Raw genomic sequence first — 21,002 nt, forward strand, 5'->3', positions numbered from 1 at the left:
AGGCTCCCTTCAGACCTTAAAGTCTAGGAGTCTATACATCATTACAGCTTTATGACTAATCCTAACTATGCATTTATTTATTTAGGTTAGGCAGGCCCCATTACATACATATAGCCACTGTAGATAAGTTTATTGTAACTTTATGTCCTATTTTACATCTTCTGAAGTCTTCAGTTCATTTATGTGGTTTACACTGTTTATTTCTCCTACTCTTGCTTTATCAGCAAGCTTCTAAAAACATTAACACAGAAAGCGTCCAGGTTTAGGTGGCATCAGGGCTATGATACAAAATGAAAGCAGAGAAAATCAAAGTTAGCTCTTAAAATCCACAGGTACCTTGTCTAGTGCATATAGAGGGCACTGCACACATTACACTTTGAACATCACTGTATAGCAAGAACAGTACATTAAAGACTCCACACTATTTAATATTACACACAAAATAACTACATTAAAAGAATATTAAAGTTTCAAAGTTAAGCACTCAAAACTTAGGAAAAGTAAGAATTACAGTTGCCCGAGCAACCTTAGTTCAGCCCCCTTTTACATATGTATTATGATACAGTCTTTAATTGCATCGTTACATACTTTTTTCTCCCAGGACCTTTGCCCCATTCAGTGCACAGGATGGACCGTGCTCCTTCAGTGAGCAGCTATTAAATATTTTGTTTTATCTTCATTGTTCAGTGGCCTTATTTACTGCACACTACTCAAACCTAGCTCTGAATACAGAATACTTACTTTCCTCAGGGGCTTTTCTATGGTGCTCATCACTATAGTGTCTGAGTGCTTCACAAACATTAATTAATTTATCTTCACAACATCCCTGTGATAATATGCCCTTCTTACAGTTGGGGAAAAGAGGAATTAAGGTAAAGTGTTCACTAATTTTGGGTGCCCAGTTTGAGACACCTAGGATCTGACTTTTCAGAGTGCTTAGCATTATATAGCACTTTGTATGTTCAAAGTACAACTCCCATTGACTTCATACGTAGCTTAGTCTGCAAATCAGACCCCCATGTCTTAAACTGGGCACCCAGAAAAGGAGGAACACACAAGTATTGACAACCTGTTAAAAGTTTGGTTGAAGTAACTTGCCCAGCATCACATAGGAAGCTCTATGGCAGAGGCAGGGATAGAATCCAGTTCTCCAGGGCAGCATTCAATGGCATTGTCCATGAGACGGTCCTTCCTCTTTCTGCAATCCCCTGCTTCATTCACTACACACCAACTTCTGCAACAAACAAGGCAGGGGTCCTAAAGGCAACATCCTCCTTTACTACACATCCCAGAACAGGTCCATCATGAGCACTGAATGAGCAGGAATCCTATAGAAAAAATAGTATATAATCACGTAATTAAACACTTCACGATGCATATGCACAAGAGGGACAAACTCAGGTTTCACAGGCTATCTTAATTCTGGCTTTTCCTAAATTTTGAGTAGTTAACTTTGTAATCTTAATATTCTTTTAATTACGTTTGTGTATGGAACGTCTCAGCGTTTTTTTGTTTTGTTTTTTTTAAAGGAAAATGAAAAAATTCCCAGAAATTCCATGATGTGACATCATATTGATACCCACATTGTTCATCAGAAGGACAAGAATCTTTAAATCCACCAGACAGACCTCTGCCAGTTGCATTAATGGAGGAACTGGTAGGAGTACTATGTTATCATCCCCTGTGTGGACCAGAAGGGGATGCGATACTCACTTTGTCAGTGGATTTCACATGTATTTTATTGACTGCAAAGGAATGGTGAGACTCTGGAATCTTGAAAAAAGAAAAGGAGTACTTGTGGCACCTTAGAGACTAACCAATTTATTTGAGCATGAGCTTTCGTGAGCTACAGCTCACTTCATCGGATGCATACCGTGGAAACTGCAGCAGACCTTATATACACACAGAGAATATGAAACAATACCTCCTCCCAGCCCACTGTCCTGCTGGTAATAGCTTATCTAAAGTGATCATCAGGTTGGGCCATTTCCAGCACAAATCCAGGTTTTCTCACCCTCCACCCCCCCACACAAATTCACTCTCCTGCTTGGGTTCCATTGCAGACTTTGGACAGAAGCATGTGCTATGACTCTTCTACCTATTCCACCTTGTGTCCCATTTTGTCTAACCTATCCCTACCCCAGTCCTGTCTCTTTCCCACCCCTGGATCATCATACAAGTCCCACTCTTTTTGCCTAATTAATCCAAATCTTTACTCTGCAGGCTTTGCATCCCAGCCCCATTCCCCTTGCCCCATCATACTTAGTCTTCCACTCTGGGCTCTCCTTCCAAGGCCCAGTCTCCCACAGTAACTGCATGTCTCGCCATCCTCCTAGTCTCCTTGTCCAGCTACAACCAGCTACCCCGTCCTGGCTCCTTGTCCAATCTGTCTCTCCTCTTCTCCTTCAGCTTCCAGTCATGCCCCCCCAAGCCTCAGTTTCCCCTTTTCCTGGCTCCTTGTTCCAATCACTCCCTAATTACAGCCATTAGTTTCAAAATTCGGGAAAGACCCAACTCAGGAAGCTGCTTTGCTGCCTGAAACTGAAAGTTGAACAATGATGCATTGGGGGCCCCTGTTAACATTCTGTCACCACTAAATTGAATGGAAAGCAGATCTCCAGATACTGCTAAATCATCCTGGTCAAAGATGTCTCATCCCAGAGGCTCAACAAAATACTTCTGAAAAGCAAATGTTTTGACTTTGGCATGGATTAGATGGCACCAAAAGACATGCATTCAAAAAAAAAATCTAGAGGACATTGCCTCCAGTCTCGCCTACAAGAACTTCATCCCTGCTTCTGATTACACACATTGAACATTACACTGTAGTAATAGATACTTGGAACAGTTCCCATAAAAAATAATGGTAATGGTTTGTAATGTAATGCAAACTGCAGCTTGCTTATCAAATGGTGTTGTCTCTTTTCTTGGTTATGGTTATTTAAGTAAATAATTTGTTTCATATTGGAAACAAAATGAATAAAATCCACCACTCTGTACCCTTGGCACACATGCTAACGGGGAGGAGGGTGAGATTTTGTGGGAGCCCCTTTCTGAAATATGCCAAAAACTCCAAATATCACGGGATCTGAGGAATGGAGGCCACAAGTGAAGGCCAATAGTCAGTTATTTCCCTGTCAGTTATTTCCCTTCAGAGCAAATGATGCATTAGTTAATATACTGTACAGTACATGGAAACTGCTATACATGGACACACTATCATTGCCTCGAGCAAAGAAAAAGCACAGATGTCTGAAATTGCATCATTTTCCTTATTATGACAATATCTTTCTTGTGTCATTACCATAGGTCTCTGCTCCTACACTAGAACATCTAGCTGGTGTTCCAGTCAGTGTCTCCTGCATGGCTTGCTATTTCTCTTCCCTCTGTGTAATCCTAGCTCCCCAGCTCTGCATCATATCCTGACTACTATCTCTGTCTAGTATTGACTTCTCTTTCTTTATCTCTTTAGTGTTCTATTGCTCATCCTGTAACATGCCTCACACCATATTACCCCAGCATTTCCTAAGCTTACTCTGAAACCAGTATTTCTTTGTTTGATTTTCCACCCCATCCTAGAATATCATTCTTGCAGATCCTACAAATATTCCTCTAATGTTCCCATTGTGTATTTTTCATACTTCATTCCCTATATTTATCCCAGCCATATCACATCACCATTCATGAATAGTCTGATGAATTACTAAATTAAATGAACGACTGATTCAAATACCAACATGTGGCTACCAATGTAAAATATGCTCATAAAAGTAAGAATCTTATTGATTACTGTATATTCCAAGACATGACAAAAGAGATAAACAATTATACTTAACGAACTTCTTAACTATAAAAAAAGAGGGAAGAAAAGTTCTTTAGGTTAGACCAAGATTCATCCTTCCTATAAAGAAAAGAAGTTTGCTTGGTGTTTATTGTAAAGCATTACTATAAAAAAAAGAAGTATGAAAAACAAAATCTGTAAACAGAGAGATTAAATTTGTAAACAGAGATTAAATTAAAATATGCTATGCCAAATGTTACCGCCAACTCTTCCTATGGTTTTAAAAAGATTCAGTAAAAACAGTTTAGCTGCTTCCAAGAACAAGTTTAGGGAAACACATGTTGTTTTCCGAATGATAATGTATACTGGGACTAAGTGGGACTTTCCCTACAATTGTTCTTCCTACAGAGGAACAATTATTCACTACAGAACTCTGATCTGATATTAGCACCATGCATTCTATAGGAAAAAAGTACATTATGAAGTAATTAAAAATTATCTTAATAGATCTGCACAAGGAGGATGAATGAAGGTTACATGAAGCCTTAATTATGGCTGTTCCTAATTTATGAGTAAGGCTCAGATTTTATCATGGATATTTTTAGTAAAAATCACAGACAGGTCAAGGGCAATAAACAAAAATTCATGATTGCCCTTGACCTGTCCGTGATTTTTACTAAAAATATCCATGACACAATGGGGAGGGAGGAGGGTCGAGCACTCACAGTGCTTGAGCCACTGTGGATGTGCCCCTCGCCGCCTGTCCCAGATTGGCAGCTGTGGGGGGCTTCTGCCACCTGCAGCAAGTGAGAGCTCCAGGGTCACCCTGCCACCCTTGGCAGCTAAGAGCTCTGGTGTCCCCCCATGCCCGCGGGGACTGGGAGCTCTGGGGTCTCCCTGCTGCTGGTGGCTAGGAGCTGCTGGTGGCCCGCCACCAGCAGGGGCTGAGAGCTGCACGGATGCCTGCTGACAGCTCCAGCCCTGGGGCACAAAATATCACGGAGGTCTCTAGAAGTCACAGATTCTGTGACTTCCGTGACTACCTCCATGATATAATCACAGCCTTACTTATGAGTGTTTGACTTCGTAATTTTAGCCTTTTTCAAGGGAGTTTATTTTTATACAATAGATACGTATGTTGCTTAGGTACCATGGAGTCTGACATTATAGAAATAGAACAGACAGACAGACAGGTATTTTGTAATACTGATGGTCACAAAAAGATCTGTATTTGTATTTTACAAACAAACACTTAAAAAAAACCCCTCACAGCCATGCCAATAAATTTAAAAGTTATTGAGAGAGGCTGGCCATTCTCCTCCTGAATTGCATAGTATTACCATATCATGTGGAATCTTATTGTGTCATTAACCACATGGCTGTTGGATAACAAATACAGCCAAATGTGCATCATAAAAGTTTCCTAAATTACTGAACTTTATGATGCAGAAAATAAGGACTCTAGCCATAGAAGAAGCCACCCTAGGTCTACTTCTTACTGATAGGGGCAAATTGATTCAGGAAAAAAAATAGTAGGGAAGCAGGGAACCAATGGCTTGAAGCTATTTGTGTTCAGCATAGTAAAGAACGAATTAACAAATTGTAGCAATTTAAGAGTATCAGATTTCACAAAAAACATTTAAGAAGTGAGGGGCAAGACCATAGAACCATGGCTAGCCAGAATTTTGGTAATATTTTTAACAACACGCTTACCATTGTTTAGCATCAGCATCACAGTTGCAGTAGTATTTGGCATCAGTACAATTGCGTTCAATGCCACAGGCACATTTCTGAATGCCAGGTCCAGAGCCACCCCAATAATAGTGCTTCTCATTGGCTTTTCCAACCCACCAGGTGTATGGATTCCCATCTGCAAACAACAAGAATGGAGGGTTAGATGCATCAAAGGTGATGGGGTCCACAATGCCTCACAGCTGAATACATTGTCTAATATGTAAGTGGTGTTAATAACACATAGCTGGAAAGTCATTTCACACAGCTGGAAAAGCAACATATCCATCATAAATGAACAGACATTCCACTGCAATTTAAAGGACACTGTCAGATTAAAACCACATTTTTATCTGTACCCATACCACCTTCTATTATACAACAGGAAACTTTTAAAATCTATTTTGCTTTTTGCTGTTTATGCTCTGTTTTTATTGTATAAACTAAGAACAGTTTAACAGGCTGGAAGGGTTCACGTCAATCTCAAATTCCAGTTCTTATGCATTAGACAGATGATGCAATGTCTGGGCTACAGCTACTGTAGGGGAATATGTATTTGTTTTTGTTTTGTTTTAAAAATAACACCTCACTGGAAACTAATTTGTTTTCACTGGAAAATAAACACCTACACCATCCATAATGACAGGTTTCAGAGTAGCAGCCGTGTTAGTCTGTATTTGCAAAAAGAAAAGGAGGACTTGTGGCACCTTAGAGACTAACAAATTTATTTGAGCATAAGCTTTCCGATGAAGTGAGCTGTAGCTCATAAAAGCTTACGCTCAAATAAATTTGTTAGTCTCTAAGGTGCCACGAGTACTCCTTTTCTTTTTACACCATCCAGTGACTACTTAGCCAAAAACAAATTTTAAATAGGTGTTCCTGGACTCCTGTTAAGACACAAATCAGTTAAAAAGTTAGTCTTTGCAAGGAGATCTCAACTTTCCACAGCTTTTCCATTGCATAGACCCTGTCCTGTGATATATTTATACTACTTGGCACAAAGTCTGTAACCTTAAATTTTCCCATATTACTGTACATTTCCACATAATATTGCTGGACAACCGAACCCATTACTCTTAGATGAAGAGAACCCTATTTTCTGTACTGAAAAGTATTCTTAGCAGAGATGACCCTGTTTAAAGCCCCAGTTTGGCAAAATACTTAAGTATGTACTTTAAAGCATGTGAATAATTCTATAGAGTTCAGAGAGTTCCAGCCACTGATTTCATCCAAGCTACAACAGTATCATAGAACTTGGTTTACATAACTACTACTTAAGAAAAATATTCCTCCCAGTAATGTACCATAAATAATATATTCCACTTAAATGAAATGAGGCCACTTCTAAATATTTTACTTATTAAGCTTTTCAAAAGTAAAATCCTCCTTAATGTTCCATGCAGTTTTTCTTCTTAGAAATAAAACTGAAAGGTTTTAATCATTTAATTGTTGTGCTTTGCACACGTTCATGTACAAGCTGAAACTGCATCCATAACCCTAAAAACATTCACCGGACAATGTAATTCCATCCTCCACACTGTAAATCTTCTTCTATCCTCCAGACGTGTTAAAAGTAAACCACACTGAGCCCCAGAGAGGACTAAATTCTGTGACAGGAGAGCAACCAAATAAAATCCCTCCTCAAAATAAAATCACTCTATTTAATGCTTTTGAATTGTTAAACATAATACAAGAGTCCCATTATTGAATATACAGTAATGTGAAAAAGCAGTAATCACCTAGGGCTTTATGATTGTTATGCTGCACAGCATAGTCACTCCGAACTTCACAGCAACAGTAATGGATATGGTAATAGACTGACTCCATTCTAGGATCTAAATTGGTCATTTTAGCTTCTGTGACTTGATTATCATTGAAAGATATTAAAAATGCTGAGGGTTATAGAGGGATATGTTGTGTGACTATTTTAGCATCATTTCAAAGCTGCTATAAAAATGTCTAGGATATGAGGTTACATTGCTTTGGCTTGCAAAAAGTTTATTTAACCAGAGAGATTTTACAGGTAAATGTGTTTTCCACCAGTTTATGTTTTAATTATTTTAATTAATGCAGCATCTAGATACAGCAATTTGGCCATTTGGAAATTATATCATAATTTTGCCATATTTGAGGACAGCTTGTAATTTAAGTACCATATTATGAATGCTTTAGTATTAGCTGTTCTGTGAATGAAACAGAGCTCTGCTTGTTCACACCTTTCAGATACAGCAAAACCACATGCTCCTCATTATCAGCACTTCAGTAGGAAACTAGCTTGCCAATTAGAGTACTAAAAGGAAAGAAAATTACCTAATTTTTTCAAAAGAGAGTGAGGATTCAAAAATTCAGAAACAAGCAGACTTATTTAAAATAGGAAAAAAGGAAATGGCCGAATAGATGAAAGCAAAAGTAGCACTTAAAAACGATAATGATGGGTGCAATAGAAAACCAGAAGATAGAATGGAGGAATGACGTGTGCTACAATTCTTTTAATGATAGCTGGTATTAAGTTTTAAATCTAGAACATGTTTGGAAACTTGGACAGAGTAGTTTTTCAGAGTTATTGACTTCCAAGCAGCTATGCTGATTTACAGATAATTTGGCCCAGTCTGTATGCAGCTGTCTGTTGTAATGATTATCATTTTGTCTCTGACATTTACCTTTTAAAACTTCCTAAATAAATTGATAAAAAATTAAAGACTTTTGCCTTATGCAGAAACACATCTGTATTCAGGAAAGCACTTATACACATGCTTAAGTCCCACTGAAGTCAATAGGCTCTGGTCTGTTATTTAGAGGGCATTCCAATTCCCCACCCCCATGTGCATATTTTGCAGTCAGCATCACGGATTCCTGAAGACAAACGCTGCTTTTTAGAGTACTAGTAAGATGTACCTCCCCTTGCATTTCCCTTGTCATCGCCTAAACCATTCTGGCCTGTGTCAGCCAAATGAATCTTGTCCCATTCCACCCCACTACTGCAAAAGAAGTGAGGTTAAGCTTTTGCCCATAGTTTTGATGAGATCCTTCAGGATGAAAGATGCCATACTCATGTAGGATATTAATACACAGAGTATAACAAATGTATCAGGTACTGTATGTACCAAGAGGCTAAACAGGGTAAAAGGGAAAAATAGAAGGGAAGGGGGAAAGAACAAGGGAAGATTAATCATGGGACAAATCATTATTTTTATTGCCAGATGGCAGCAACTCTACCTTTAGAAGTAGGACCATTCTTCTCCTCAACCAGCCCCATCCGATTTTGTATTGGTATAATCATCCATTCAGGATGTGTGTACACTCTCATTTTACAGTGCATTTATTTCTATTTAGGGAGAGAGGTTTATGTGCGAATGGGAAAGGAACCAGCTAAACAACTGATGTAGTGAACTCCAAAAAGAAGGATGATCAAGTCATCAGGGGAAATTGTTCTAAATATCAGAATATTTCATAATCTCTTATTATGCTAAAGATATTAATGTAGTTGGGATGAGTTTTAAAAGCCATGCACTTTTGTTAACCCTCCCCCTCCCACCAAAAAACAAAAAAACAAAACAAAACCCAACCTCAGGGGAAGAAGCCATGTATAATAATACATTCTTTATGTCAAATATATTATTATACTAGGCATCACCAGGTAGCACAGTTACACAGTCTTCAAAGTTATTTTTCTTAGTGTGCAAGCAAGTTTTGACTCTTAGGAAGACATGCTGTATTTGTTGTCAGTTTTGGGTTGTGCCAGGTTTGTGAGGAAGCAGCTTCAGGAGAGAAAGAGCTGGGTAAGGAGCAGGAGAGTTTACTCTCTGCCTTGAGCTCTGATTAGTGTCAATTCTTCAGAAGCAGAGTTGCTTCCTGGGAACGGGGCTTCGGTGCTGGGCTGAGATTCCTAGAATGGCCCTCTGTGCCGCTTGACCATTTCATTTCAGGATTGGTGTGTATATATACATGCAAATAAAGCAAGGTACACTTAGATTACACCCTGACTCCACCTCGCTGATTTCCACTACACTGGAAAGTCATCTTGCAAGTCCCCAGACATCGGCTGCAGAAGAGCAATACTGGTGTCAGGATGGGCTACTGGTGTTGGAAGAATGGGCAAAAGTATCATGTCTTTGAGGCAGCGCAACAGCCTCAGATGTACGGAAGTGCGGGTAGTTGCATCTTGTAGCAACAGTACTGACTTCAACAGTGAAAGGAAAAAGCTGGTTCTACATAAGGATGGCTATAAATGTTTGGCCGGAGCACCAGGCTTGAACCACATTTTTTAAAGATTCAGATCTCTCATTTAATTTCCGCACATTTGCTGGTTATGCTGCTAGGCCCAGCACCTCTAATGGCCCCCAGGATGGACTTTGGTGAAAATGAATTGAACATTTTAATGCTTAGTTAAATCAAACTTTAACTCTAACCTAATTTTTTGAGGTTTTCCGCCTTAATAATCCTAGGTTTTTAAAGCAGCTGGCTACGAGGGTTTTCTTTTAGAGACAGTGTACCTTCTCAAACAAGAGATTCAGGCAAGGAGAATAGACTTTGGGAGCCTCTTAATATTCCCACAGATCTTGAGTATCATAAAAAAAAGCCATTCTTTGCTCATCTGATAAATATATCTTCTTGTGAACCATTTCATTTAATATGAAAACATTCTCACCAAAGCTAATATAGTATGAACAGAACTCATAACGGTCAATAATATATTTATTTCTGACAGAAGAATAGTCTTATAACGTATGACTTTCACATGAACACTTTGTATTCTATTGAACATTTAATAGAACTCATTATTTCTAAATACCATTGATTAATAAAAATGTGATTAACTTTAACATTTTAGGGCCATTGTTTCAAAAGTGATTAGCATCCATGTTTGGGGCTGCATTTTTGAGAGATCTCAGGTTCCTAAATGTGAGCTATCTCATGCAACCAGATATTCAAAAGATCTCAGCACCCAGCTCTGAGAACGTAACCCTAAGAGTACTGATGGCTATACTGATCCTAAATGACCTGTGTTCCACAACACCAATAATTAATTAAGCTTTCTTCTAACCCTGCAAAGAGCCTCAACAAAACACTGCCTACCACCTCCTCTCCCCTCTGCCATTGGTGCATCTCCTGACTACCATCTACTTTGGCCCCTTGCCAGTTCTGTTCCCAAAACAAATGGCTATATGGTCACAGTGAGATAACCTGTGTCCTTGCTGAGGTGAGACAAGCTGAAACTTGCTCAGAGAAAAGAATTCCCAAGTCTTTCTGCCTGTAGATTCCAGAAACCTTCTCAGATCCCTTGTAGACTCCCTCTAGAAGGACCTTAAAATCACAGCACCCGACTTTCAGACCTGCTGAGCACCTGCAAGTCCAATTAAAGTCAATGGCACAGCACCTCTGAAAAAAGAGGACTATTGAAAACTTTGCAGCTAGAGCCCATCTCTAATTACTACACTTCCTTGAGTCTCCACAAACAATTAAGAATTAATTTACTAAGCTGGATCCCTTTGTTCTAAACACAACAGGAACAGCTGCTTGCTGTGAGTTCATTACAGAACAGCTCCAACTATCAGCTTGCATGTTAAAAAACTCAGTAATAAATACCAGGGAACAAACAACTGTTACACTAACCAACACATAATCCATACACCTCTAACTCCTTGTTAGAAAGGTCTCTTCTGTTCAATTCTGTGTAAACCGAAAAGCATAAAACAACAGGAGATACACTGCCTGCCTAATCTTTGTTATGGGCAAGGTAAGACCAAAGATGTCCTCCTAAAATATTCGCAGTACCACATAGGTGTAACTTTTACAGCACATTGTCTTCATTGATGCAAATAGTTTATTGTACATCTTACATTACATAGGACAACATGGGGATTAAACAGGAACTGTGCGTGGTTGGGTGGGGGGGGGCAGTGGGAATTCCATTCGTTTTAGTGGAAACGTGTATGTAAGGGCAGGTAGAATTCTGCCAATGTGCGTGTGTAACATTCTTAGAGTACCTTCCATATTATGTTATTGGCTTTGTGTGAAACTATAGTATGACATACACTAATTTTATCCTCTACCTTTTTGGTTTTCAGCCATGGCCTGAACTGTGTGTGTGTGTGTGTGTGTGTGTACATGTGCACATGTGCGTGCATGCACATGAGAGGATGACCATGGTATAGCTGTAGTTCCAGGAGAAATTCTGGCTGACTCAGCCAGAATTCTTGTTGGGGAGCAGAATGTTGGTGGAATAATTGTCACTGTTTGAAAGGGTACAACGTGCCAGTTTGATTCCGTGCTTCCAAACATAGAGGGTGCTTGGGCCATGGCCCTACTCTCACCTACCCCCTCTTTACTGCCCTTTTGGTGTGTCTGCGACCCTAAATCCATGTAGGTCCAATCAATCTGGACTATAATGTGCACACTGTTTGTCCCTCAGCTGTTACTGCTATCTGAGAATTTACCAGTTGTCAAACACATTGGTTTGAGGATGATGAGAATCTCGCAGGTTAAATAAACACACACATTTCAATTAAGTCTTTTCTGAATAGGCAAATTACCTCTCAAAGTTTCAGTGCATGACCAATGAAATTTGCATTATGTACACACTGCAGATGTAGTTAATTTTATGCTTATTTTATTTTACTTCAGTTTATTGACATTCTGATGGCCAGCCCCTGTGATACATGGAAGCAACAATGCCATGCTGATGGGACACTTAGTAGGATTACTGCCCCTGCCTAATGTCATGAGAGTGGTAGCACAAGAGAATGCAGCTGCTGACTGGCCTCACAATGGGAAAAGATCAAAAACTGAAAATACTTCTCTGTAGGCAGATTCTGCTCTTATTTGCACAGGTGCGAATCATAGATTCATAGATACTAAGGTCAGAAGGGACCATTATGATCATCTAGTCTGACCTCCTGCACAACGCAGGCCACAGAATCTCACCCACCCACTCCTGCAAAAAACCTTACCTATGTCTGAGCTATTGAAGTCCTCAAATCGTGGTTTAAAGACTTCAAGGAACAGAAAATCCTCCAGCAAGTGACCCGTGCCCCATGCTAGAGGAAGGCGTAAAACCTCCAGGGCCTCTTCCAATCTGCCCTGGAGGAAAATTCCTTCCCGACCCCAAATATGGCGATCAGCTAAACCCTGAGCATATGGGCAAGATTCACCAGCCAGGTACTACAGAAAATTCTTTCCTGGGTAACTCAGATCCCACCCCATCTAACATCCCATTACAGGCCATTAGGCCTATTTACCATGAATATTTAAAGATCAATTAATTACCAAAATCATGTTATCCCATCATACCATCTCCTCCATAAACTTATCGAGTTTAATCTTAAAGCCAGATAGATCTTTTGCCCCCACTACTTCCCTTGGAAGGCTATTCCAAAACTTCACTCCTCTGATGGTTAGAAACCTTGGTCTAATTTCTAGTCTAAAACTTCCTGGTGGCCAGTTTATATCCATTTGTTCTTGTGTCCACATTGGTACTGAGCTTAAATAATTCCTCTCCCTCTCTGGTATTTATCCCTCTGATATATTTATAGAGAGCAATCATATCTCCCCTCAACCTTCTTTTAGTTAGGCTAAACAAGCCAAGCTCCTTGAGTCTCCTTTCATAAGACAAGTTTTCCATTCCTCGGATCATCTTAGTAGCCCTTCTCTGTACCTGTTCCAGTTTGAATTCATCCTTCTTAAAGATGGGAGACCAGAACTGCACACAGTATTCCAGGTGAGGTCTCACCAGTGCCTTGTATAATGGTACTAAAACCTCCTTATTCCTACTGGAAATACCTCTCCTGATGCTTCTCAAGACCGCATTAGCTTTTTTCACAGCCATATCACAGTGGCGGCTCATAGTCATCCTATGATCAACCAATACTCCAAGGTCCTTCTCCTCCTCCGTTACTTCTAATTGATGTGTCCCTAGCTTATAACTAAAATTCTTGTTATTAATCCCTAAATGCATGACCTTACACTTCTCACTATTCAATTTCATCCTATTACTATTACTCCAGCTTACAAGGTCATCCAGATCCTCCTGTATGATATCCCAGTCCTTCTGTAAATTGGCAATACCTCCCAACTTTGTATCATCCGCAAACTTTATTAGCACACTCCCACTTTTTGTGCCGAGGTCAGTAATAAGAAGATTAAATAAGATTGGTCCCAAAACTGATCTTTGAGGAATCCACTGGTATACTCCCTCCAGCCTGACTGTTCACCTTTCAGTAGGACCTGTTATAGTCTCCCCTTTAACCAGTTCTTTATCCACCTTTCAGTGTTCATATTGATCCCCATCTTTTCCAATTTAACCAATAATTCCCCATGTGGCACGGTATCAAACGCCTTACTGAAATCTAGGTAAATTAGATCCACTGTGTTTCCTTTGTCTAAAAGATCTGTTACTTTCTCAAAGAACGAGATCAGATTGGTTTGGCACGATCTACCTTTTGTAAAACCATGTTGTATTTTGTCCCATTTACCATTGACTTCAATGTTCTTAACTACTTTCTCCTTCAATTTTTTTTCCAAGACCTTGCATGCTACAGATGTCAAACTAACAGGCCTGTAGTTACCCGGATCACTTTTTTCCCCTTTCTTAAAAATAGGAACTATGTTAGCAATTCTCCAATCATACGGTACAACTCCTGAGTTTACAGATTCATTAAAAATTCTTGCTAATGGGCTTGCAATTTCGGGTGCCAATTCCTTTAATATTCTTGGATGAAGATTATCTGGGCCCCCCAATTTAGTCCCATTAAGCAGTTCGAGTTTCGCTTCTACGTCAGATATGGTAATATCTGCCTCCATATCCTCATTCCCATTTGTCATGCTACCATTATCCCTAAGATCCTCTTTGGCCTTATTAAAGACTGAGGCAAAGTATTTGTTTAGATATTGGGCCATGCCTAGATTATCCTTAACCTCCCCTCCATCCTCAGTGCTTAGCGGTCCCACCTCTTCTTTCTTTGTTTTCTTCTTATTTATATGGCTATAGAACCTTTTACTATTGGTTTTAATTCCCTTTGCAAGGTCCAACTCTACTTGACTTTTAGCCTGTCTCACTTTATCCCTACATGTTCTGACCTCAATAAGGTAGCTTTCCTTGCTGATCCCTCCCATCTTCCACTCCCTGTATGCTTTCTGCTTTTTCTTAATCACCTCTCTGAGATACTTGCTCGTCCAACTTGCCCGTCTACAACTCTTGCCTATGAATTTGTTCCCCTTTCTTGGGATGCAGGCTTCTGATAGCTTCTGCAGCTTTGATTTAAAGTAATCCCAGGCCTCCTCTACCTTTAGATCCATAAGTTCTTCAGTCCAATCCACTTCCCTAACTAATTTCCTTAATTTTTGAAAGTCAGCCCTTTTGAAATCAAAAACCGTAGTTGCAGATTTATTTTTGTTAATCCTTCCGTTCAGTTTGAACTGAATTAGCTCATGATCACTTGAACCAAGATTATCCCCTACAACCATTTCTTCTATGAGGTCCTCACTACTCACCAAAACCAAATCTAAAATGGCATCCCCTCTAGTCTGTTCAGCAACTACTTAATGAAGGAATCCATCAGCTATCGCATCTAGGAAAATCTGAGCCCTATTATTATTATTACTAGCACTTGTCCTCCAATCTATGTTTGGGAAGTTAAAGTCTCCCATGATCACGCAGTTTCCATTAGTATTTACTTTCTTAAAAACATTAAAAAGGGCTCTATCCATATCCAAATTAGATCCCGGCGGTCTATAGCACATCCCAAGCACTATCCCAGGGGAGGCTCTAATAGTTTTCTTCCCCAATGTGATTTTTGCCCAGACGGACTCTGTCTTATCCATTCCATCGCTTCTTATTTCTATACATTCTACCTCATCCTAGGTAGCGTCAGTGATTTCAAATGATTGACAATAATCAGTGGAGTTATTTGGATTTACACTGATATAACTGAAAGAAGAATCTGGTGCTAAATGATCGGTTTTGCAGTTTTCCATAAAAATACCAGTTCATGGAGTGCAAAAAAAAGATATATATATTACACAGAGAGTGAGAGAGTATTTTCAGTTCTTTGGTATATAATGATCTATATATGATTTGTAAGGAACCTTGGGACAGGTTTTTCTTGTTAGCAGGCTGTGATGGGTTTTGAGATTCAGTTCTCCTTCTTGTTCTGTCTTTCTTTTTTTTTTTCTTTTTTTTGGTACTGCATGAGTGAATATGATGTGAAGTATTAAAGAGAATACATTCTTTTGTTTCTGTCTTAGTTTGTTAATCACTACAGAATTCTTTCCTTAAGGCCAACTAGGAAAAGGACAAATAGCAAATGCATAAGCCTATGCAAAAACTAATACTGATGGTAGCCAGATCACTAATGGCTAGAAGAGCCAGATTTAGCCAAGCCCAGCTGGAGACGCAAATGAAGCAAGCTGGCAAATGAGAACCTGAGGCACAGGATAACCCGCCCCCACACCCCCATAGAAACCACAGGCAAATGAAGATAACTAGGGACATTTGGTTTCGAGCTAGCTAATGAGACTAACAGTATTATGGGTTAATATCCTTATGCTGTTATTTATGGTAACCTTTGTTGTCAGGGTATTGTTTATTTTTGGTTTCTTTCCCCATGGTGGAAAGGTCTAATCAATTCTATTTTCCTTTACCGTCACTGAGCTGGAGCATCCTTTTTTTATAAGCTGACCCAGGCACTTGTTTTTTGTGACAATTGTATTTATTTATAAATGCTGTATACGTGTGTGAAGAGGAGTAGAGGAATCAGTGTAGTTCACTATGCAGTATAGGTGGGTCTCAGGATTCCTGAAGGCCAGCTCCAAAGGGACTTCTGGCATATCGCTTTGAACCAAGATCTGGGGTTCTGGTCAATGACAGTGTATCCACTTCCACTCCATGACTTGCGGAAAGGATTCCTCCAATCATCCTTCACTGAACCCCCTGGCAGGAAACCTGGCAAGTATGGCTTGGTGCACAAAAGAGTGGGAGAACTGATTTAGACCTAAATCCTATTGTCTATATCTGATACCATCTGGTAAAGACAGGGAAGAGAGAAATCTGTTCATGTGCTTGAGGAATACAAATCTCTACTCAGTGTTGACAGTCAGCCCTCAATTTGATGACCACTGCAGAACAACAAACATGTGCAAAGTGTTCCATTACCCCATTACATTTGCCCGCTTATTTTTCAGAGGCTGTTTTTGAGGCAAATATTTTTAAATCTCCATAATATATGGTTTCAAAAATGCTATTTCATGCTGATCCTGAAGAAGAAAAGCAGCAAATGCAAAATTTCATACTAGCCATCAGACATTTGATTTAAGTGCGCTTTTCACTAAGCTAAACACCACTTCTCTCAGTTCCCTGAACAAACTTGTGAACAAAGATGGATTGCTGTATTTTCTTTACAGGACCACATCTGCTCTTGTTTAAAATTCCCTTGGCTCCATTCAAACAAACATCTATTCTTCTTTCAGAATTAGCAAGCTATTAAAAAAAATAAAAGCAGGAGGGAGAATTGTCACATTGGAATGGTGACTAGCTGCAGCTCAGGAAAAGCGTTCTTGACAGCTTCATTTTGCTGTCAGAAAGATTCACTCTTTGGCCCAGAGTCTGAAAAGCCAGTACAGCGCAAATGATTTCTCCCTCATCAAGACTCACATTCTAAACTGCAGCAATACTAACCAAACCTGCCTTGTTATTTTTCTCAGAGATCACAGTCCCAGTGGCGATATTTAGCTGGAAAAAGCAGCTATCAGATGTTCTTGTACGGTGCAGTTTGCTGGTTTCTAAAGTGAACACATTGCACAATCACCACAGTCACAACTATACCTAGCAATGTAGCAAATTTTAGGTGCTGTAAATTACTGCTTACTGTAAAATCTCTGGATCTGAGGACAAAGGACCGTCTCCACTCAAGTAAATTCTCAGGAAAAAAAACAAAAAAAACCCACAGTGCTTGCAATAAATAAGTGGTATTCAAGATGTTTCAAATGGGTAAACAAAACCCGGGGTATGGAGGAGATAGAAAAAGTAATTTTCAAGAAAACTTAAAGTTGTGAGTGATGTTGAACCAATAAAGCTGGTGGAAACAATATTAAAATAAAAATTGAAACAGATGTCAGAAATGTGGTAAGGATTTTTCTTTTGGAGAATTATCACCTCCACTTTGGATGAGGAGAGAGGAAGAACCAATCACATATTCACAAACTGACCTCGTTTCTAACAATTTTTTTTAATCTACACCCCTAAACAAACTAGAAAAGGAAAAAAAATATGGGAAATCTTGCAATAGACCTGGGAATAATAAAAGGAGAGTGAGGAGCTTGCCCAAGCAGGATGTATAGAGTTAGTATGTGGGTGAAGGAGAGATGCGGATCTGTCAGAGCCCTTAAAAGTGGATGGAAATACTAGTACAACCACAAATAAGTCGACAGAAAAGCAAAACATCCACCAGTTTTCTAGATCAGGTTTAAAAGCTTGCATGAAGAAAAATAAAGAATCCTGTATTCTAAAAACTCTTTAATATGCCTCAAAGTATACAAAATAGTCCTGGAATTTTAACTTTCAGAAAGAACACCAAATAGAAAGAGCAACTTGTTAAAATATCCCCAATGTATACATCTCAGATAAATACATTCAAGGCATTCTATAGACCCACTGGAAGGATTTGTGGAGTTGTGCCTGCAAAGAATATATGAGATCTACCTTGCATCATACAGGACTTCTTGCTGCTGTTAGTGTGGTGAATGATGTTGGCACATTTTATGGTCATCTATATTTGTGCCTGCACAAGTTAAAAATATAACTTTGCAGGTCTATGAAACAAGACCAATATTACCTGGCTATTTTAAATGAATGTAAAAAAAAAAAAACTGCACCACCTTCTTTTTAATAGCAAGGGAGTGTGGTGGGATGTTTTCTGTAGTGATAAACTGTTTCTCTGCTACGGGGATCCATAGGGAGGCTTTCTGAAGGTGTGATTGTTCAGAACAACAATGATCAATCTTGCATCATAAAGGCCTACAAGCTTGGATAGTGTATAAAGCATTGACTGTATAATAAATGTAAATTACAATACCAAATTCAGTGCAATAAATATTCAGGCTGGCATTTCAATATATTATATTTATACAGTACTAATCCAAAGCAAAAGCTGTGCAAAAGAGTTCCGTAAATGGTAAGTAGCGTTACACAAATACTCTGAAATTCTAGTTAGACACTTCCAAAAGTGGGATGCTGTCAAGGTTCCTCCCCCACTCTGAACTCTAGGGTACAGATGTGGGGACCTGCATGAAAAACCTCCTAAGCTTATCTTTACCAGCTTAGGTCAAAATTTCCCCAAGGTACAAAATATTCCACCCGTTGTCCTTGGACTGGCCGCTACCACCACCAAACTAATACTGGTTACTGGGGAAGAGCTGTTTGGACACGTCCTTCCCCCCAAAATACTTCCCAAAACCTTGCACCCCACTTCCTGGACAAGGTTTGGTAAAAAGCCTCACCAATTTGCCTAGGTGACTACAGACCCAGACCCTTGGATCTTAAGAACAATGAACAATCCTCCCAACACTTGCACCCCCCCTTTCCTGGGAAATGTTGGATAAAAAGCCTCACCAATTTGCATAGGTGACCACAGACGCAAACCCTTGGATCTGAGAACAATGAAAAAGCATTCAGTTTTCTTACAAGAAGACTTTTAATAAAAATAGAAGTAAATAGAAATAAAGAAATCCCCCCTGTAAAATCAGGATGGTAGATATCTTACAGGGTAATTAGATTCAAAAACATAGAGAACCCCTCTAGGCAAAACCTTAAGTTACAAAAAGGATACACAGACAGAAATAGTTATTCTATTCAGCACAATTCTTTTCTCAGCCATTTAAAGAAATCATAATCTAACACATACCTAGCTAGATTACTTACTAAAAGTTCTAAGACTCCATTCCTGTTCTGTCCCTGGCCAAGACGACTACAGACAGACACAGACCCTTTGTTTCTCTCCCTCCTCCCAGCTTTTGAAAGTATCTTGTCTCCTCATTGGTCATTTTGGTCAGGTGCCAGCGAGGTTACCTTTAGCTTCTTAACCCTTTACTGGTGAGAGGAGCTTTCCCCTGGCCAGGAGGGATTTCCAAGGGGTTTACCCTTCCCTTTATATTTATGACAGATGCTATGAATCACATCTTCGGACAAATTCCTTAGCTATTAAAAGATTATGAAAAAGGTGCAACTTGTCTTTACTTTCATTTAAAACAGACCGATAATCTAGGTGCTCTTGTTTCATAGACCTGCAAATTTATATTTTTAATTTGTGAGGACAGGACTATGCATAATCTTGTTAAATGACCACAAATGCACCCACATCATCGGCTAGTTTAACAGCATCATGAATTTCACTAAAAGTGGCAGAGAGTCCTGTGGCACCTTATACACTAACAGACGTATTGGAGCATAAGCTTTCATGGGTGAATACCAACTTCGTCGGATGCAGGATTTCACTGAAATCTCCATCGTCTCATGAGCTGCTTCCAGGTACTTATGTGTTATTCTCCATTGTACTTGCCTGACACTTTGCTGGTCCCTTCAGAGGTTCTCTCAGATTCGCCAATGGCAAATTTAGCTAGGGAAGCTCACTGGGCATCATGTCTGCCATTGACTGCACAATAGTGGGATCAATAAAGATTAAAGTCAGAGGTCCAAAACCAGCTGTTAAGCAGTGGCTATTCACAAAGGAAACGTGAATGAATAACACTCACAGGCATGTTCTTTTGTCAGTATGCATTTTACCCTTCACTTGCTGAAATCCAAACCTTTTCACTTCAGGAAGTTTTGTCCTTCCCCTATTAGTCCAACAAAGCTCAGGTCTGATGACCGTCACAGCATGCTATAAAGCTAATCTCATCTCTTAGGTCTTTATGGTGGAATGGGGTAATAGGAAATCAGATTTTGGTGACATTGAGCAATATGAATTGCGCAGAGCTGCACAATACCAGAATACTTTTAAATTAATAAATCTACTGACATCTGCAACTGATCTGTCAGAAAAGTAGCTCCCCAGAGCTTTTGTTACAGAGCTCTTAGCTCTCACATAGGTGTCATCCCATCCTTCCCCCACTGTTTCATTTTTTCCCTCACTTTCAGCTCACTCTGTTGGGTGGAATTAATCTTGCAAGTCTGTCTAGAGTGTGCATATAGCCCTCATGGCCATGCTAAGTGGATGCCGTTAGCTGGCAGATCTTTCTGTGACTCTGTGTGTTTAACTCCATGTAATTGTTGTGTCCCCAGGGACTTTTCATTGCTGTAAATTCATATAGCTTTCCTGGACTCTAGTTTTCTATAATGTAACTTTCTTGACTCTGCTCAACGTCTAAGAAATGGGTACTAAAGTATTTTTAAAATCCTTTTGAGGAAATAGTTATTTTCTCTTTCTTGGATAGTTGTGCTATAAAAAAATACAGCAACTTAATGCCCACTAATATCAGACATTTAACTTGTAATCTATTC

The 21,002-nt window shown here is 39.4% G+C and overlaps 1 protein-coding gene across 6 annotated transcripts in view; it reads right to left on the reverse strand.

The window, feature by feature from the left end:
- CNTNAP2 (contactin associated protein 2) overlaps window positions 1–21,002 on the reverse strand; it is a 1,669,434-nt gene that overhangs the window by 291,815 nt on the left and 1,356,617 nt on the right. For all 6 annotated transcript variants that reach the window (XM_073332778.2, XM_078851686.1, XM_073332785.2 and 3 more), the window contains exon 14: window positions 5,495–5,651. In XM_073332778.2, the coding sequence (XP_073188879.1) occupies window positions 5,495–5,651 (157 nt within the window). The remainder of the gene's footprint in view (window positions 1–5,494; window positions 5,652–21,002) is intronic.

This window comes from Lepidochelys kempii, chromosome 2, assembly GCF_965140285.1.
Source record: "Lepidochelys kempii isolate rLepKem1 chromosome 2, rLepKem1.hap1, whole genome shotgun sequence".
NCBI lineage: Eukaryota > Metazoa > Chordata > Testudines > Cheloniidae > Lepidochelys > Lepidochelys kempii.